This window comes from Phyllostomus discolor, chromosome 6, assembly GCF_004126475.2.
Source record: "Phyllostomus discolor isolate MPI-MPIP mPhyDis1 chromosome 6, mPhyDis1.pri.v3, whole genome shotgun sequence".
NCBI classification, from domain to species: domain Eukaryota; kingdom Metazoa; phylum Chordata; class Mammalia; order Chiroptera; family Phyllostomidae; genus Phyllostomus; species Phyllostomus discolor.
In genome coordinates, this window is record NC_040908.2 from 126,702,246 (window position 1) to 126,722,488 (window position 20,243).

Genomic DNA, 20,243 nt, shown 5'->3' on the forward strand with positions numbered 1-20,243 from the left:
GAAAGAAAAGCGTGGGAGGGTGTGGCAGGGTTCTTGAAGTAGGCAGGCAGCGGGGACAGGCTGCCAAGGTCTGGTTATGCTCAGAGAAGGGGAGTTCTGAGAGCCCTGCAAGCCCCTCTGAGAAGGATCCTGCCCTCTGGTCCTTCTCCATTATTGTTGGAGAAGAAGGCAGCCTTCAGGCAGCTCCTTTCACTGGTTCCCTATTGCCCAGTGGATGAAGGTCAAGTTCTAGGGTGAATGAGGTGTGGGACACTTCACAGGCTGTTTCTAGCCTCATTTGCTGCCGTTCTGCCCCAGTTCTCTGACCACACAGAGCCACATGCACAGCCCCTCTCCGCCAAGACTTTCATACCATGGGATGCGCTCTTTGCTCCTCTTGCAGTGCATTTATGCCTGCTGTTGACCTGTAGAAGTCTCACTTGCTCCATGAAGCCTTCTAGAAGTGCCCACACTGTACTGTTTCTCCTTCCTCCTGCTGCCCTGCCCTGGGCATGCTGAACTTTTCTCCCCTGGGCATGCACATTGTGCTGGGTTGTAGCCAGGCGTGCCTCTTTCTCCCTCAGGATCCCTGGGGCCTCTGTGGTGTCTGGCACCTGCGATCTTCCCCTAGAATTTTCATTATCTTGAATGAATGGATGATGAGGTGAGCCTTATTATCTGTGAAATGATCAGGCAAATGATCCACTTTTGAAACTCAGCTCATCTTTGAAACTAACTTCTATGTGCTGTTTTGCGTGTTAATAACATTAGCAGCTAACTGCCATCTGAACTTAATTTTACAGATGATGGGAATTTCAGGGAAATGCTGTTTTTCTTCTCACAAAGGAATATCATGACTGCTTTAAACTTAGATCATTAATTAATTTATGAATTTGAAGTCTAAATTGGAAAAAACCAAAGTTTGTTGGCTTTGGCTCATGGATTCCAGACAGAGGCCCAATTCTACATGCAACCTTCATGTTCTAATTGACATGGATGAGAGATGAAAGATTTTTGGCCCTTGGTAGATAAATAACTTAGTCTTAACATTTATTCCCCCCTCCCCCGCCATAGCATCTGCTAGCATAGGTTTTTACTGATAATGGGACAAATTGTATTTGTAAAATAGATAAACAAATCTAAAAAATAGTAATAGATTGATAGTTGTGAGTCATGCATTTTTATGACAGTTCTTTTCTGGTCTACATATCTGTTTTCAAGTAAAATACTATCTGTAACAGGGTCTAAGGGGGTTAGCAGTGGGTGGGGACCCCATGAAGGTAAGGTAGGTACACAAGGGGGTGGGTAGCAAGCAGTAAGCCTCTTGGTCTCATGTGTTTTGAGTTCTGTTTCATTGAAAGATGGAAGCCAGCTTCTCTGTCACACAGCTCTTCACTGCTTCGGGCCATTCAGCAGGGCAAGGTAGTGAGGGGGGATAGCAAGCAGGGACTTAGGTGACAGACAGACTGGGCTCCACTGAGGACTTTCAGCAGCTTGTGACCTCATTAGTATCTTCATATCTTTGTTTTGCTGCCTCTGGCTCTTCCATATAAAACCTAGCCCAGCTCCTGTCACATGTCACTGCTCCCTCACCAGCCGCATTTGGGGCTTGTAATTATATCCCGTATAGCAGGGGTCCCCAACCCCGGGCTGTGGACCGGTACCAGTCCATGGTCTGTCAGGAACCAGGCTGCATTGCAGAACTGAGTGTCAGGCGAGCGAGCAAAGCTTCGCTTGCATTACTGCTTGAGCTCTGCCCTGTTGTCTCCCCTTCCTACTGCCCCCATCTCTGGAAAAATTGTCTTCCATGAAATTGGTCAATGTTGCCAAAAAGATTGGGGACCACTGCCTTATAGCATCACCAGGAAGACTAAATGAGATAATGAGGACAGTCTTCACAGGGGCTGCTGATTCAGGAGGAGATAAGAAACCCTCTGTGAACTTCCTGAGCAGGCAGCTCTTACAAACAGGTGGAAACTGCACAGGCATGGACTAATTTGCCATCATTCAATGTACTGTGGAGTGCTGTGGGGTAAGAGGCAGGCCACCAGATCTAAGCGGCATCTTAGAGCATGTGAGGTGTTTATTGTCTGTTCCTGGTCCTTCACATCACAGCATCAAAGAGGACACTCTCATTTATGTTTACTTCTCAGACCTACTTTTTCTGAGACTCAGAAGGAAAGGAAAGAACCCTCCATCCCAGGTTTTTAAGTGACCACTGGGAGCCCCACCCCAGTGAGGGTGCAGATGTATTTATCTTAACACTGTGTAAGGACAGTGTTAAGGGGCATACTGATGGGGCCGGGGGACATGGGGATGCTCTGTCCCTGGACACTGTCTGGCTCCCCATCTCACTCTTCCCAAAGGCACAGATTCCTGCCTCTTAGCCTCTCCCATCCCTTTCCTCGCTGGAGCACCTGCATCCTTTGTCTTTTGAGACCTGCCCAAACCATTCCTCAGCAGGCCTGAGTTAAGGCCCATGGATGTGGTCACTGAGATTGTTGTGGCCTCTTTACCACAATAAACCCCTGAATTAGGGAGAAGGACCAGCTTGGGGGCAGAATGTCAAGAGCAGAAATGGGAGGTGAGAACTGTCAGAGGTAGATGAAACGAGTGTTTAAAAATGTTAAGCAAAGACATAGAGGGAAACTCCATGTCAGCTCTGCAGCATTCCTTAAGCCCAGGTCAGATGTGCCCTTTGGGTGTGAGCCATGGCGCCCATTTCCTGGCCAGACCCCATGCTCCTCCTTGTGGGCTGGGCTTGGGGTATCTCTTGCTCATGGCTTTGGCGTGGTGTTTCTCTTAAGAAGCTCACCCTACAAGGAGGAGGCAGGATGTCACCACTGCTCCTGAGTCTGGGAGGAGGCTAAGCTGGGAGGAAGTCTGGCCTCATGGCGCCTGGAGGTGAGGTGTCGGGTGCCTGGTGCTGCTATTCCTGGTATTCTTTAGCAGGAGCTGTGGAGGGGGGTTCAGCTATGTGATCGAGTCCCCTGCTATTATTACATGTTGGTGAAAGAGCTGTTTGGGATCTGTTGAAAGGGTTGTGGTTTGGCGAGAAAGGCCTGAGCTTTTTGGGTAAGTGCTTAAGTGGAAGCATCTGGGTTTGGAGGTGCCAAAGGAGGCTGGTGGAGGAGTGGTGGCATGTGACAGGAGCTGGGCTGGGTTTTAAATGGAAGGGCCAGAAAGCAGCCTGTGCATTTGGGAGAGCTGAATTCTAATACAAATGTTCTTAGGGATCTTTGGACCTCGCCCTGCAGGGAGTGGCTGGGAATGCCTGGTGCGTACAACTCCCTCACCTGGTGCAGCGGGGAAAAAGATGCTAAGCAAGAAATATTGCATTTGTCTTCTGCTGCCTCTCAGCCTACACCTAGGCTAATAAAGCTCTTTCATCAATTGTGATGGATCTTGGACCCCACCAGTCTCAGCTTAACTGGCTGACAATTCAGAACAGCCTGATCAGGGGTGTTAGGTGAGAATGAGAGCTGGCCTGTGAAAACATTTTCAAAGCTGAAAGCTCTAAATAAATGTTTGTTATTAGGAGTCACTGATATGGTGATTAGATGGGGACAAGTTAAGCATGCTTGTTCGCCTTCAGCAACATTCTTTTCTTTGTATCTTAAGCTTCTATTCACAGACAACAGAAATTATGGCTCCACCTCTCCACTTGTGTTAGGCTCAGTTAGTCACTAAAGGCATTCAGTGATTCTGATAGCAGCTTTCTCAGCATCCTGGTCCCTCTGCTCTGACTCCCCTTTGTTGTGACTGGATGTCTCTCTGTGTCTGGCTCCTCTGTGCTGGTGGAAAGTTAATACCTGTGGCCTTGTCCTGTGGTCCTGATACAAAGTGGATGTCTGTGGGCCCTGCCATTGCCCTGAGGCTAGTTGTGCTGCTTTTCTTCACTGTCAAGTTTTTTCCCTGGTAAGACAAAGACCTCAGGACTGGACAGGACCTTAGGCCTCAGGGATCCAGGTACAGCCTGTGGCTGTGAGAAGGCTCACCCTGATACCCCTGGGAGCCTCTTAGATCCCAATTTAGATCAGTGAGCTCTTTATTTTTCCCCTTAGGGATGGGAATGTCTATCCTTTATTACCTGTTCCATTGTGTTTTGGAAGCAGATGAAGTATTTCACAGATCCACAGGTGGAGAGGAATTTTGGGCCTAGTCCGCCTCCTGCTGCCTTCCTCAGGCAGGCATGGGCTCCTACAGATGGTCTTCCCCAAAAGATGGAATCTGTAAGCTGCTCCATGCCCGGCTCCAGCTGAGCTCTGGGCTCAGCAGCATGGCCCTGCCTGCTAGGAGCTTACTGCTCAGACAAAGGAGTTACACACTGAAGTGGCCATTGCTCTTCAATGAGAGTTCCAGGTGCTGTGAGGGAAGTCTGTCGTGGGAGTAGAGAGGGGGACTGGGTCATGAGCAGTCACTTCTGTGTGTGGAATAGTACAGATCCCTGGGATCACAATGCTGGAGTTGGACCTTGGAAGAGGAGTAGGAATTGAGCAGGTGGAATGGGGGTCCTGGGGTAAAACACGGCGTGGTGAGGAAGCCTCAGAGTAAAGCAGGCAGGGTGAAATTAGCTTGGCCATTGTGTCTAATGGTTGGTGCTCAGGGCTGGGGCTAGGTAGGGCTCAGAGAACTGTCAGTGCTGTGGTTGCAAACCCCCACCCAGTTATGTGTAAAGGACTTCTACACCTTATCTCGTTATATCCCCACAATCCCACCATGTGCATGTTTTTGTCTACATTTTATAAATAGAGAAAGTGAAGCTTAGCAACATTGAGGAACTTGTCCGAGGGCACAGCCCCTAATGGAAAGAACATGGGTCCAAGTGCGGGCCTTCACTACAGAGCCCACAGTCTTGGCTATCTCATGGGTCCTTAACTTCCTCCGCGGGTGACAGGAAGCTGGTGAGGCGTTCGTTGTGCAAGCGCTGGGTGCCTGGATGAGATTTGTGAAATTGACCCTCCTCCTGGCAGCAGGGTGACAGATGAGGGGTGTGTGTGAGGTGAGGCTGCAGGCAGGAAAACCGGTCTGGAAGCCCTTGCAGTCATTCTGAAGGGAGATGATGTGGCCTGAAGCAGGCAGGTGAAGCTGAGGGGATGAATCTGAGTCGAGGTGAGGAAGAAGACTTTACCAAACAGGGTGACCAGCTGGATGCCGGTGAGAGAAGGGAAGGCCGGGGATAACTCCTGAATTGGTGACTGAGGTGGGATGGCGAGCACCGCCTTTTGGGGAAGACCATCTATTGGAGCCCAGTGAACATGAGGACATGGAGAAGGATGTGGAGCCACCTGCTGCCACCTCCCCTGTCCCAGCCTCCATTATCTTCCAGGCTTCCTCAGTTTTCCACTGATAATGAATAGTTTTGTCTTAGAGGTTCAGTAAATTGGGAAAAGTTTCTTCGGGGCTTACAGATTGGAGGGTGCCCTCAGGGGCCCAGATGCATGGAAAGCTTCCAGGGAGATGGCTGTGCACAGCTTCTCTCATCCCTTTCCTGCAAGGTTAAAGAGATGGGGAGGTCACATTTAGGTGGGTAGGATCAAGCATGGTTTGCTGGAAGAGCTGGCCTGAAGAGAAGGTGGGGATTTAGCCAGGAAAGCTGCTGGCCTGGGCGTAAAGCAGGAAAGCAACTGGTGCAGTCAATGAATAACTATCATAATCTGTCCACTGAAGACAAGACATTTGGGTGGTCGGAGCAGAGGCTCACCAAGAGGTATCGAAGTTAAAGTTGCAGCCAAGGAGTTTGAGACCTTCTGGTAAAAGGTATGAATTCTACCCAAATACTTTCTAAGCAGAAGAGTGTCTGGGAGCTGTGTTTGTATTCGGTCAGCCATTCTGCTGATCAGTTAGGCAAGCTTCAGAATACGAAGGTCAGGCCCTCTGCTACTTAAAGGAGTCTGGGCCTCCCTGTGCTTGTGATTCTGATAAACACCAAAGTCTGAGGGCCGCTGGACTAGGTGAATCTTTACTGCAGCGTGAATGGAGAGGCTGCTTGGAGGCTAGGATGAGGTAATGCAGACACAGGTGAGGCTGTGGGGGCAGATGAGATCACCACCAGTAGAGGTAGAGTTTGGAGAGAGGACGGTCTCTGGTCTGACTCAGCAGCACCTGGCTCCCATCCTCCACCCTGAACCGGTCATTGGACAGGGCACCACTTTCTTAGTTCTGGCTGATGCTCTGTCTCCTTGGTTCGTCTCCCTGATGGCTGCATGTTGGAATGTTCTGGAGAGCCTGGGACCTTTGCCTTTTTTTCTTTTCCTTCTCCTTCCTCTTCTTCCTCCTCTGCTTCTTCCTATACTAAAGTTATTTCGTGCAGTTGTTTTAAATACCATCTTTATGCAGACAGCTCCCAAATAGTTATCTGCAGCCCAGACCTCTCTCTGAACACCAGACTCGGATTTCCAAATGCCTTCTCAGCATACCTCCCTAGATATCCTTAGGCATCTTAAACATTTCCAAACAGTCTCCTGATTTCATTCTTCCCCCAACCACCATCCCCTCTCCCCACGCTCACACTCACACAGACATACACACAGTGGTTCCTGCAGTTTTCCCCATTCTCCCAGAGTCTTGGGGTGGGAACCTTGTCGTCATATTTGCCTCCTCTCTCTCATGCCCATGTCTAGTCTATCACTATGGCTTACTGGCTTTGTCCTCAACATGTATCAAGGATTAGAATGTTTATCACTCTGCTTCTGGTCTAAGCTACCTCTCATCTGGTTTTTCTGTGTTCATTGTTGCAACACCCCTGATCCTTGCCCTTGTCCATTTTCTAAGCAGCAGCCTAAGTATTCCTTTTATTTATTTAATTTTCATTTATTTAATTTTTAAAAAAGATTTTATTTATTTATTTTTAGAGAGAGGGGAAGGGAAAGAGAAAGAGAGGGAGAGATATATCAATGTGTGGTTGCCTCTCATGTGCCCCCAACTGGGGACCTGGTCCACAACCCAGACATGTGTCCTGACTGGGAATCGACCCAGTGATCCTTTGGTTCACAGACTAGCACTCAGTACACTGAGCCACACCAACCGTGGTTCATTTATCTAATTTTATTTAATTATGTTTTACTGTGTAAAATTGGTATACAACATTATATACAACAGTATAATTCAGTACTTGTATTCACCACATAGTGATCACCGTCTATCCATCCATCACCTGCAATTGATCCCCTTCACCCATTTCTCCTTCCCCCAGCCCCTTTATGTTCTGGCAACCACCAATCTATTCTCTGTGTCTGAGTTTGTTTTTTTTTTGTTTTATTTTGTTTTGTTTTGTTTTATTAGATTCCACATATAAATGAAATTTTATGATATTTGTCTTTCTCACCATGTCCTAGTGAGTTTTTCTCTTTCATAACAAATTCCATGACTGCTGTTCAGTGGGTAGCTAAGTAAGATGTTTGGTGCCAATCTGCTGTATTTACCTGAGGCCTATCTTGTTTACTCTTGGTCAGAACAATGAGGACAGCTTATACTGATTTTTTAGATGAGAATTGAGGCTCAGGGAGATTAAACAGCTTGTCTGAAGACCTACAGCCATTAGCAGCAGAGCCCTGGTTTTAACTCAAGACTGTCTGCCTGTAGAGTTGTTGGTTGACCAGGAATGTGATTTAGCATTTAGGCACTGCCATCAATTTCCTTCATGTGTCTTTCTCCATCTCTCTCTCTTTTTTAATGCTGTAAATGGCTTCTTGCTCTACTATCCCAAAGAAGTGTTTTCTGTATCATTTAAGAGGCTTTCTCTGAAGGTTAGAGATATATAGCAAGAGGTATTTCTTATTTCTTAACCATTTAAGAGCAGCAGTGGATTATAGGTGACCTGCAAATTATAAGGAAAAGACTTGGGTTTGTTGTGATATGGTGACACTCTACCACCTGTTGGCCACATAGGGAAGGGAGAAGCATGAGATGAAGGGAGGGTTCATTGGCTGAGAGTCCCTTCCCCAGGCCTTGCCTTCCACTCGGGGACCTTGGCCCTCGTCTGGATGCAGCTCCCAGGAGTCAGGACCCAGCTCTGGCACAGGAGACCCTGGAGGAGCAGGGACACCAGGGCCTCCAGACCTGTTTCTGATTCCTTCCTGCATCCAGAACACTGTGAGCCTGCCCCAAACACTTGCAACCCCAACCACTTTTACTGAGAGAAAAGTAGTTTATAAAATGAAGCAAAAACTTGCAGTTCAGTCTGGGTGGAATATGTTCAGGTTTACTTGTACAAAACTTACCTTCATCAGTGGTTCCTGTCTACTTCTGATTCTCCTTGGCTGAACTTGAAAATGTAATAGTTAATGCATTATCTAAATCACTGCTTGCCTCAGAGCACACCAGATGTTGGGCAGCAAGCTGTGGCTCATTTTCTGAATTTCATAAGACATACAGATCCTGCACCCTAATCAACTTTAAGGAGCCAAACCAGCCTTTGTGTAGTGCTGTTCATGTGGCCTTGACATCTGTCCCCAGACACTGTCATTCTAAAACGTGGCTGTTCCTTCTTTGTTGGCTGGTTTTACAGCTATTTTTTCCTGGCTGGTAGCAAAGAGGAGGGAAAGTCCTGCAGTCAGGGGAGTGGCAGCTTCAGACACTCATGGATAGGACAATGACAGCACCTAGAGAGGCCTGTGTGTGAAGGGAAGAGGGAATGAAGAATGGACTACATCTTTAGAATGGACAGACAGCATTTTTCTTGGTATAAGAAGCCTGCCTGCTCATCAGGGTCACATGCAGGGCTCTTAATAGTCCAGGTGTCCAGAGAGAAGGAAAACACTTTTAGGCACTATAACAGCTGCCACTACACTGAGTATTTTAAGAGCAACATCCTCCTCTGTCTGCTTCTCTTCTTCCTGGCCTGGTCGGGCCCCTCTCCTTAGAGTCCCCAGGGCACAGTGTCTATCCCTGTACCTTCCACTCTATGTCAGCCCCTGGGTGGCTACTACAGCTCCCCTTTCACTGGTAGAGAACATGAGTTCAGTTCTGTTAGCCACCACCTGCTTGGAGGTTGCCCTGGTTTTGCTTGTCCCTTTGGAGTGAACTCTGAATCTGGCTCTCTTTCCTAGCCCCGTCGGTTATTGCCTCTTCTGGGTGCTCTCTCTGGCCTCTTCACCTTACTTCTCTCCAGGAGGTGGCCTGGCATGGAGCTTCCTGCACTCCAGCCCCAGGTCTCTGGTGAGGCCAGGCTCCCAAGGGAGGTGATGTGTCTCTGCAGGGATGAGCAGACACAGAAGACACCAGACACACTGGTTGCTGCCAGATGACATGTTTGCCTCTGAGACCCCATGCTTCTGGAGGGCAGGGATTTTCCCATCATGCATTACTGATAGGTGCCCAAATCTTGACAGTGGTGAGGGGAGAAAATGGCCATAGTTGCCGGATGGAGATGATTGGTGGCCTCGTGGCTTCCTGTTCCAAAAAGAGTGTCCACGTTCATAGATGAGGGCTAGAGGCATCACTCCCATTGCATGTTTTTCCCTCCAAAGGTCTCTTCTGTACCACACAGACACAGCTGCCCTGTGACATAGGCTGGCAGGGCCCGTTCTCACCCAGTTGTCCTGCCATGGCCTCAGACTGAGCTTGTCAGCTGCTCACAACAGGTTCCCCACTCCTGAATGCACCCAATCTTACCAGCCCCAGGCTCCTGAGTTGTTCATATGATCCACCCTTGACTCATGCTTCACTTCACGCCAGCTCCCACGGGTCCTCCCAGCTTGCTGTTTGCCAGGTACAAAGTCATCACTGGGCAGAGGGCCCGAGGGTCATTTTTTGTTGTTGTTGTTGTTTTGTTTGTTTCCAAGGCTCATTTTTATGGCCTAACTGCTCCCCACCTTTCACCTTAGTAATAAGGCCCCAAATAGGGTCAAGCTACTGAACTATGACATCTTTCTCAAATCTGTCGTGTTTATACCTGAGGTCACTTGATTTGTTGCTCATCAGTACCCAGACCCCTGAAGCAGTGGGTGTGATTCCCAAGCTCCTCTCATTAATTGCCCTCGTCATACTTATGTGTGTTCTGTGCAAGGGTTTGACTCATCTTGAGCAACTGGATGCTCCTGCATAATCTTGTCAATCATTTTGATATTTGCCAACTACATCCTGCCCCTACGCACTTCTCCACCTTTTACGCACTACATCCTCTGCCTGGAATAGCGCTCTTCCCCTTATCTTCTGAGAAAACTACTCATCCTTCAGGACCCAGGGAAATTGCATATCTGCCTTTTTCAGCATGCCTCACACTGTGTCATAATGCTCTGTTCATAGTTTTGTATTCTGCTCTAGACCATGTGGCCCATGGGGACAGAGACTAGGTCTGATTTATCAATATCCCCCAGTGCCCAGCACAGCAGGCAGGACTCAGGGAGTCCTGGCTGCATGAATCCATCCATTTTTCACAAGTGTTTACTCAAACTTCCTTGTGCCAGGCACTCTGCTAGGCATTGGACACATAGGGGTGAACTGGCAGATAGGGTCCCCTGCCTCCATGGAAAAGGTTAGCAGGGCCAGTTATCAAGGAAACAAATACATGGACAAGATCCTTTGTAACTGCTGTGCTTTCCAGGGGCTGCTTTAGATGGAGTTGTGCAAGGGAATCCTCTCAATGTACTCCATAGCTGAGACCTGCAGGATGAGAATAAGTCAGTGGTTCAAATTGCTGAGAAAGTGAGCTCAGGGCAGAGGGGACAGCAGGTGTAAACTTGGACTGGAGACCAAAGCACAAGGAACCATCCTGCCACACCTCTTTGGTAGATCACAGGAAAAAGTTTGGATTTTCTCCCAGGAGCAGTGGGAAGTCCTGAAGGGAAAGATTTTTACTATCCCAGGTGGCTGAACAGGTGTGAAGGTGCTGAAGATTGCCCTGCTTCCACTGCATGCCTTTTCCTGCTGCCTCTTTTTTTGTCCCCACCCAGGCTTGCTTCCTTCCATTCAGACCCCGAGCTGTGCACACTGTGCTTGCTCTGTGGGCACCTGGGCTGCTCTGCTTACCGTGGATCAGCTCTGTTCCTTGTTGTAGGCTTGCCTGGCTCCAGCCCTTGTCCTGAGGTGCCAGTGAGGCTCTGCCCCTCTGCAAGCTCCCTTCTCATCCCCCTGAGCCTTGTGCTTCTAGGCTGAGAGGCCCCCACTGCTACTTTCGCTTTGCAAGTGGCCCAATGTGCCCTACCTAAGGCGGCTGTGGGCGACGGTCATGAGGAGAGTACTGTCCCAGGAATCAGGAGCACTGCCTCTTAGAATTTTAGTTCTACTCTACCCAGCGCCATTCAAGGTGCAGACTCCCATATTCTGAGGGCTGGAGAGCCTCTCCAAGCATTCACAGTCCAGCCACTCCCTTAATGCTGAGCCTCCCTTCTGATGGGAGAGATGGTAATCAGTTCTGTCTCCAGACCACTCTAAGAACTATCTAAACTGTCTTCTTGTGGCCTCTTTCATTTTTCCTGCATCCCCCCACTCCCTGGGTGGCAGCATTTTTGTAACCCTAAGAAGAGACTTAGCTCATGTCTGTGAAGTAGAGGCAGGAGTTGTTTGCACATTCAGCAAAACCTATGTGTGTGCCCAACAGACATGCATGCTGTGGAGACTAGAGGCACGGCTCCCATACCCAAGGACAGTGCAGGTCAAGAAACAAGGTGCTAAGCGTCTCTGCTGTGACATCAGGCCTTTGTAGTGAGGAGAGGAAAGTGAGCAGCCACAGAAAAGTGGCTTTGGAGAGGGCGTGGATAAGAATGTTAGAACTCATAGAACCACACTGGGCTGAACCAGTCAGTAGCAGTAAAATAGCCAGGGTTTGACCCAGTTCTTCCACTTACTGTGTGGCCTCTGAGCCTCAGTATCCTTATCTGGGAAATGAGAATAATAACATCACCTAACTCACAGGACTGATGTCACAGTTAAGTGACTAATTAATATTTCACAGAAAATGCTTAGTACAATCCCTTGCACATTAAGGGGTCAATATATGTTAGCTTTTTTTTTTTTTTTAAAGTGAGAAGATAACCTCAGGGCGTATTTGTGCCAGGATATTTCAGAGGATGAGAGACTTTAAACTAAACTAAGGGAGGGAGAACCCAGATAACCTCAAGAGGCTGGTTCCTTTGGAGGAGGTAGGCATGGTGAGAAAAGATAAGCAAGCATGTGAGTGGCAGGGGAGGGCAGTGATTTATGGGTGCAAAGGCCAGGGAAGGCTCAGACACAGGCACTGAGCCTCAGCAGTCCTGGAAGCGTGAGGCTCGGGAATGCGAACGGGAGCTTGAACAGTGGCAATCTGTCTTGCTGCTACAGGTGACTCTGGAGAGCCCAGTGGCTTTTCATTGCAGAAGCAAATGGCATCATGTGCTAGGGATTCATGGAAAAAGAGCACTCATGGCTGGAGGGGGAGGCCACAGAGATGGCAGGAACCACAGGCCAGCCACCAGGATTCTTAGGAGAGTGCGCTGTACGACGAGGGAATGAGAGGGCTTTGCAATCTTGTGTGCGTCATGTGGGACGTTCTGTAATTTTTCCTTTGTTCTTTATTTGAATTTTCAGTAAGAGAAGGAGGAGACTGAGCCTGGAGAAGGAGTCATGGCTTCTGAGGCCAGCCATGCACTGGAAGCTGCCCTGGAGCAGATGGACGGGATCATCGCAGGTGCGGGCAGGGGTGCTGGTGATTGATGGCTCGTCCTGCACCCCGCGGGGACTGTTTGCTTTCACTTCACTTTCCTTTGCAGCCCAGAGAGGATCTCCTTGTTAGAGCTGTTGTATTTTATTGTGCATGCCATTTCTTTTTTGAAGGGTACAAACTTCTAGAACTCTGATGCCTGGTGTGAGTGTGGGTCTCCGTTGAGACAGGGCAGATGTACCGTATATCAGCATGCATATAACTGTGTCATGGTTTAGATCCTGGCTGCAAGGATCTAGATTGCCACTGCAGTTTGGGTGCAATGAGATTGATCTTATAAATTCTTCAGGGCACCTCCTGGCTTCCTACAGTTGAGCTGTACCTTGAAGTCCAGCTGACTTTGCAACCTAACACTGGTGTCAGCTCACCTCCCCAGCTGGCCTCCAGTGTGTTTGGGAGTCGGGAGGCAGTTTTGTATTGTTTCACCGCATCACCCAGAGAGCATTCTTTATGCCATATTGTTTTCTATCCATCGCAACTGCTTGGTTTCAAGTTTGCATTAGCCAGTTAGAACCATTTTTGGGAAAGATCCAGCAAAACTGGTTAGGAAAGGGCTGCCAGTGGGCTGTTCCAGCCAATTAACTCCTTGATAGTGGCACCTGAGCCCATATTGGTTAGAACAAACCTGTCATTGAAAATCTTTCCCAAAGGGCTCAGGTCTTCTTTCTGTCCTCACCTGAGGCAGGTCAGTGGCCTTGTTTGCTGACTTGGGGTGCTTCTTTGGGGCTTTGCTCCTTGTTGTGTGGAGCTATGGCTGGAGGAGGAAGGCTTGGGCTGAGTGTGCTCAGAGCCCAGAACATGCACAGGTACCTGACACTGTCCCCTTTCAGGCATTTACTTTTCCCTCATTCTGCAGAGACGCATCTGCCTCACTGAGGGTTCTGAGTGCTTGCGCCTGGGATGGGGAGATGTCGAAGCTTCTTCATGTTATTGGTGGTATTGTGACATGTTCTAGCTGTCACCTGTCAGGCACTTCATTTCTCAGGGAACGCAAAGGCCCCTTAGGAGGCTGTGACTAATGCCCCACTTTCCACAGGCACCACAAGTTGGGATGTCCTGTTCTAGATTAGGGCCCCTGAAATCCTACTGAGAGGAAACAGCCCAGAGTGTAGATTTACTAGCAAACTTTTCAAAGTCTCATCTGGGCACTCCCGGGAGCTCATGTGCATGGAAATCAGACCCTCAGACTGGCTCAGGTTGTCAGCACTGCTGAGCCCTCAGCCAGGAGCAAGAAGGAGACTCTGGGAGAGCCCCTGGCAGGGCACAGAGCTCTTGGATGGTGGTGAGAGGTGAATGAGACACCTCCCGAAGAAGGCAGGCTGTGTGGGCTTGGTCCCTCTTCCTGCTTCCTAACTTCTCCACAAGGGCATTCCAAAAACGACAAAGCCTCTGGTAGAATCCCCTGTCTCAGAGAGGATTCTGTGGCTGGATCCTCAGGGCCTTGCCTCAGTTCAGGATCTGCAGGTGAAGACCTGGGGTGGGTGTAGAGGAAGGTGCCTTCTGGCTCTTCCAGCACAACATGCTCCTTCCTCTTCCATTTCCTCAGCCCTTCATCCTGGCAGGTTGTTTCTGGAAGGGCCTCCTGGGCGATCTGTCAGGAACAGGTGTCAGTTCGGTAGAGTGGTGGTCCAAGATGTTCTTTGCAGGTCAGTCAGGAGGAGCACCTACACCCAGACTGCTTAGTTTAAACTCTAACTCCACAAATCCTACAACAAGCAACTCGTATGATCTGTTTCTTGGTTTCCTCTTGTTTATTTATTTATTATTGATTTTAGAGACAGAGAGGAAGGGGGAGAGAGAGAGGGAGAAAAACATCAATTTGCTCTTCCACTTATTTATGCATTCATTGCTTGATTCTTGTATGTGCCCTGACTAGGGATTGAACCTACAACCTTGGTGTACTAGAACAATGCTCTAACCAACTGAGCTCTAGCTATGGCAGTGTCCTCATATTGAACATGGGAATAGTAACAGTACCCACCATAGAGGGTGCTGTGCTTACACATGTAAGGTGCTTAGAACAGTGCCTGGCATATAGCACTATAACACGTTAGCTCTTGATAAATTAATGAGAGACAAAAAATTCTTTATCATGTGAAGTCTTCTCTAGAGACACAGTAGAGTTTTCATTTATTAAGGCCCTTATTTGAACCAATGGAATTTTGAGGTTTTCATTGTATGGGGTTTGAACTTGCCTCAGTAGGCTCATCCAGGGTCTACAAGATTAATGCATAGTCTTCTGAGCGGTCTTTGCTCTGTTCTTGCCCTCTTGTACACCGTCGTTCACAGTGTAATCCTTAAAACATAAGTCACATCACTCCCCTCCCCAAAATTCTTCAATGGCTTCTCATCTTAGGGTAAAATGTAAAGTTGCCATAGCCAGCAATGCCCTGTGTGATCTGGCCTTAGGCTTCCTTCATGGCTGTACCTCCTACCACTTCCCCTCTGGTTTATCTCACATTATCAGGGAGCACTGACTGCCTCTGGGCCTTTGTGTCTGTTGTCTCCTCTGCTGGAACGCTATCTCCTAGTACACTCCTATCCGTATCTGCTGAAACATCACCAGAGCAGAGAGGCCTCCCATGACACCTCTCCCACATCACTCTCTGTCCACATGTCCTGTTTGTAACTCTTTATAGCACTTACCACTGCCTGGCCAATGACATTCATTTTTGTCTCGTTGTGTACTATCTGCCTCCTGCACCAGAATGTGAGTTCCATGAGGACAGAGGCTTTGCCGCTCCATCTCTGATGCCTCAGTTGGTCTGCAGCACGTAAACATTTGTTTCGTAGACATTTGTCACATGTATGGAATATGTTTTATTTACTTTGGTGAATAGGTTCTCCTTTTCATGGGATAGAAGGCAGCTAGTGGTTTCTGTACATATCCTCTACTGACTGCACACTGAACTTCATGTATTATTTTTTCTACTAGTGCCTTTGTTTGGCTGATTCTTTTGGAATAGCAAACCACTAATTTTTTATGTTTTTGAAGGCTCTGTGGCTGGCACATCCTGTGAACCATCTCTTAAGTAGTAACTGGCTCGTTGATAGGCACTATTTGACAGAGAACTCGACACAGGTTATCAGTGAGCGTCGGGAGGGCGGATGATCTATGTCTTTCACAATCAAAAGAACGATAATTATTGAATGCCTTTGTGCCGGAGACTTTGCCACAAGATTGTTAATGTCATCCTCACTTTCAAGATGGTTGGGCTAAACTGGGCCAGAGAATTTAGGAATTTTAATGGTTGTTAATGCAGACTGTTGGGGATTGAATCCCCGCTCAGCCACACCCTGGCTGTGGGATCTCTGGGCAAATTGCTTAAATTCTCTGAGCCTCAGTTTCCTTATATATAAAAGTGGTAATAACAGTATCAGTCTCATATTATTGGGATGATTAAATTAATGCAAATAAGGCACTTAGTAAGTGCTCAATTGGTGTAAGTTACTGCTTATTTTGTTGATATCACTGTTGACTTTATTATTTTTGCCATCCAAAATCATAGTGCTAGTAAATTGCAGAACCAAGATTTGAGTCCAGGGCTGTCTGAGTCTCTTCTGGGCTGCTTTTATTCCTGTGCTGGTTTTATGATGGTGTGTAGTTGGGCCTGGAGGCTCTGTGGGGCTGTCTGTAGGAGGAAAGAATTCACTGGGAGCAAGAACCGGTTCTGTTTTTGCTCCCAAACCCTTACCTAGAGTGACTTTGCTCTTATCTCTCTTACACATTAGACTTTCAAGTAAGGCTTCCTTTGCTTAAAGAGTGGCATAATTAAAAGAAAGTTTCAAACTGTTGCACCACATCATGACATCAAAGATCCTGCAGAAATAACGTTTTTTGTGTGAACATTTAAATCCTCCTTTCTTTATTTCAATTCTCTTATTAATTTGAAGTCAAACGATATCAAGTAGTGCCAACACTACCAAAACACCATTGCTTTTGCATCTGTTAAAGCTCTCAAATGAGTACCCACAGACTATATTCTCTCACCTATGAAAACACAATTATCACTTACTTCAATGGAAGAAAATGTTATGGGCTTCCTGCACACCCCAGCCCCCAAATAGCAACCATTATGCAAAAACAATATTGATTCCTACTAAAAAAGACACAGTTCCTTCAATAATGATTATTCATAATTGTAACACTACATGACAAGGATTTTCCTATAGTGTGATAGGTTACTGTTAGCTTTCCAAAAAGAGTACACTTAGGGTGTGTGATATCAGTGTTGATGTAATTAAGCATTTAATTTTTTAAAAAGTGTCCTTTTCCTCCAATCAATGTACACAGCACGGGAGATTATCACTCCCATGAACAACCAGGCCAGGAATATTCTGAGGACATCCTGATGCTCAAGTGCCAAATATGTTCTTCCTGAGGCATAGCGTGGCAACCCTCATCTCAGGTACTCAGAGGCTCTGGAGGCGTGTGAAAAAGAAATGCCTTGTAAGCAGAAATAGGGCCATTACATGAAACTTTCTTGAATTCTTTTTAAAAATATTTATTTTTAGACAGAGGGGAAGGGAAGGAGAAAGAGAGGGAGAAAAACATTAATGTGTGGTTGTTTCTCTCACGCCCCCTACTGGGGACCTGATTTACAACCCAGGCATGAGCCCTGACTGGCAATGGAACCAGCAACCCTTTGGTTCCCAGGCTGGTGCTCAATCCACTGAGCCACACCAGCCAGGGCAACTTTCTTCAATTCTTGAAGCCTACATTGGTATATCTTGGCTGTGACTACTTGTTTGGAACCCTGGAATTCTATGCCAGAAAATTGGGAAGAAATGACTGTTAAAGACTCCAGGACCCTTGTCAAAATGATTTATTTTTAGTACAAAAGACAATTGTAGCTTCCGGTATGTATTAACTTTTGATCTGATCTTCCTGTCGATTAGTCTGTTTGATGTACCTGCAAATAATACTATAATTGAATTACAGGGTTGACAATTGAATTTGAACTCCATAGTGCTTAATTACATCCCTCTGGATGGCCCAGAGCAACTGCCTCCTATGCTAATTTTGCATAGGGCTTCGTTTGTCAGCTGCTCAGTGAGGCCACTTCTGTAACAGGACCAGAGAACCACACGGTAAGGACATAGAGGGCCACTTATTCCTCTTCACTGTGGCAAGAGGTTACTCATGTGATTATTTGTAAGCTATACCCATCAATGAGGAATAGTTAAAATGAGTCTGTTTTATGACAGTTATAAAAGAGGTTGCTTTGTCTGGGCCTTTCTGCCAATTCTGGTTAGTATCTTCAGCTGGGTTTTTGTTTTTTAGATTTAAAGATTGAGGGTAGGAAAAGTTCTGATCAAGACTGAAATTATTTGCCTTGGCCCGCAATGATTTTAGCTGTGGTATTAAAGGCCACATAATGAATGGGTCCATGCTCGGAACAGGTGATTGGTCTCAACTATGCCCTTTCTGAGGTCAGTCAGCATGTAGCAATTATCAGCAACAGAGTGGCCTGATTTCCATTCTGGATTCAGGTTGAGAGTGTTTTGCTGTGACCTTGACCTGAAGAGAGAGTGGAAGTTAGGAGGTATCTAGCAGGCTCAGATGTCAAGGACTCCCCTTTGCATAAAGAGGTTGAAATGGCCCACAGAGGCAAGCACTGTTCAACAGCATCATTCTCTTTTTTCTCCTTGATATACTAAGGGTATTGTCCTTTTGCATCCTGGCTTCATGCACAGGTCCCTTGTCCAAACTCTTTTCTTTGCTCAAGTACTAAGCTTTGTCTCCTGTCGCCCTAGGGGCCCATTCAAGCCCAGGTATTAGGACATCAGGGAATTGGTGGTGGTCTACAGGGCGAACACCAGCTCAAATGCTCTTACCCCTGAGTTTCTGAGCTCTGAAGGTTTCCTTCAGTTCAGTTGCTTTAAAAACTATGTGTGTGTTTCTGCATCTTTGGAGGACTGTCTCCATACACCTCGGCTGCTCCTGCCTGCCCTGTTGCTGCTATAATGCTATCACCCTCCTTGGCTTATCCATCTTCAAAGCAGCAGTGGCAGGTTGATTCCTTACATCTCATCTCTGACCCAGTCGTCTGCCTCCATTTTCTGATTTAAGAGCTCATGTGGTCTATAAAATCCCTTTGGCCACGTAAGGTAACACACTTACAGGTCCCAGGGATTAGGTTGTGGATGTCTTTGGGGGAGTCATTATTCTGTCTAGCACAATGATCAGTAAACAGCATCCCTTTATTCCACTGTCTAGTTTTAAACCAGTTAAAGAATGAACAGAGAGGGAGACCAAAATGTCAGCTTTATCGTTAGTTTTATTGATTAGAAAGTTTAGCTTGACCTGTAGCCACAATTAAGATCTTGACTACTACCCATCCAACACATACAAACACACACTCCAAACTGAACTTAATTCCAAACTAGAGACTTCCACTCTGCTATGGCAGAGATGGGCTCAGAAAACTTCCCTGAGGAAAATGATCTCAACCAGGGGCAGGTGGCATCGGAGAGAATTGCTTCAACAGAAGAGTCATTCCTCCTTTGAGAAAAAACTGAGAGAGGGGAGGCAGGGGCGAAGTCACAAATGTGGCTTTAGTGGAAACCACCTTCCCTTGCCATTGAAATAGGGACACAGGAATAGATCGCCCTTACCACAGTCCCTGATTTTTGTTGAGACTTCCTGTATGGTCCTGTCTATGGCCAATTTTGAAAAAATGCTTTATATGTGCTTGAATATAATGTGCCATCTCTAGTTGTTTGGTACATAGTTTACTATTTGTCCTTTATTGTTTTGATAAATCACTCCTGTATTTTTTTAATTATATTTTATCGATTATGCTATTACAGTTGTCCCAGTTCTTCTCTCTTTGCCTCCCTCTACCAAACATCCCCTAGTTCTTCAGGCAATCCCCACACCATTGTTCATATCCATGGGTCATGCATAGGTTCTTTGGCTATTCCATTCCCTATACTGCACTTTATATCCCCATGGCTACTCTGTAACTACCTATTTGTATTTCTTAATCCCCTCACCTCTTCACCCACTCCCCCATACCCCCTTTGCATCTGGCAACCGTCAAAATACCCTCCATATCCATGATTTTGTCTCTCTTCTTCTTCTTTGCCTAGTTTGTTTTTTAGATTCAGTTGTTGATACATATGTGTTTATTGCCATTGTATTGTTCATAGTTTTGATTTTCTACTTTTTCTTAAGTAAGTCCCTTTAACATTTCATATAATAATGGTTTGGTGATGATGAACTCCTTTAGTTTTTTCCTTGTCTGGGAAGCTTTTTATCTGTTTTTCAATACTAAATGATTATCTTTGCTAGGTAGAGCAATCTTGGCTTTGAGTTCCTGCTTTTCATGACTTTGAATATTCCTTGCCAATTCCTTCTACCCTGCAAAGTTTCTTTTGAGAAATCAGCTGACAGTCTTATTGGAACTCCCCTGTAGGTAACTAATGCTTTTTTCTTGCTGCTTTTAAGGTTCTCTCTTTACCTTTAACCTTTGGCATTTTAATTATGAAGTGTCTTGGAGCGGGCCTCTTAGCATCCTCTTGTTTGGGACTCTTTGTGCTTTTTGGTTTGCATGTCTATGTTCTTCACCAAATTAGGGAAGTTTTTTTTCATTATTTTTTCAGATAGATTTCTAATTTC

General features: G+C 46.7%; 1 protein-coding gene across 6 annotated transcripts in view; it reads left to right on the forward strand.

Moving 5' to 3' along the window:
• PPFIBP2 (PPFIA binding protein 2) overlaps window positions 1–20,243 on the forward strand; it is a 131,056-nt gene that overhangs the window by 19,150 nt on the left and 91,663 nt on the right. For all 6 annotated transcript variants that reach the window (XM_036028949.1, XM_028514585.2, XM_036028952.1 and 3 more), the window contains exon 2: window positions 12,487–12,586. In XM_036028949.1, coding sequence (XP_035884842.1) covers window positions 12,523–12,586 — 64 coding nt within the window. In that variant the 5' untranslated portion in view covers window positions 12,487–12,522. The remainder of the gene's footprint in view (window positions 1–12,486; window positions 12,587–20,243) is intronic.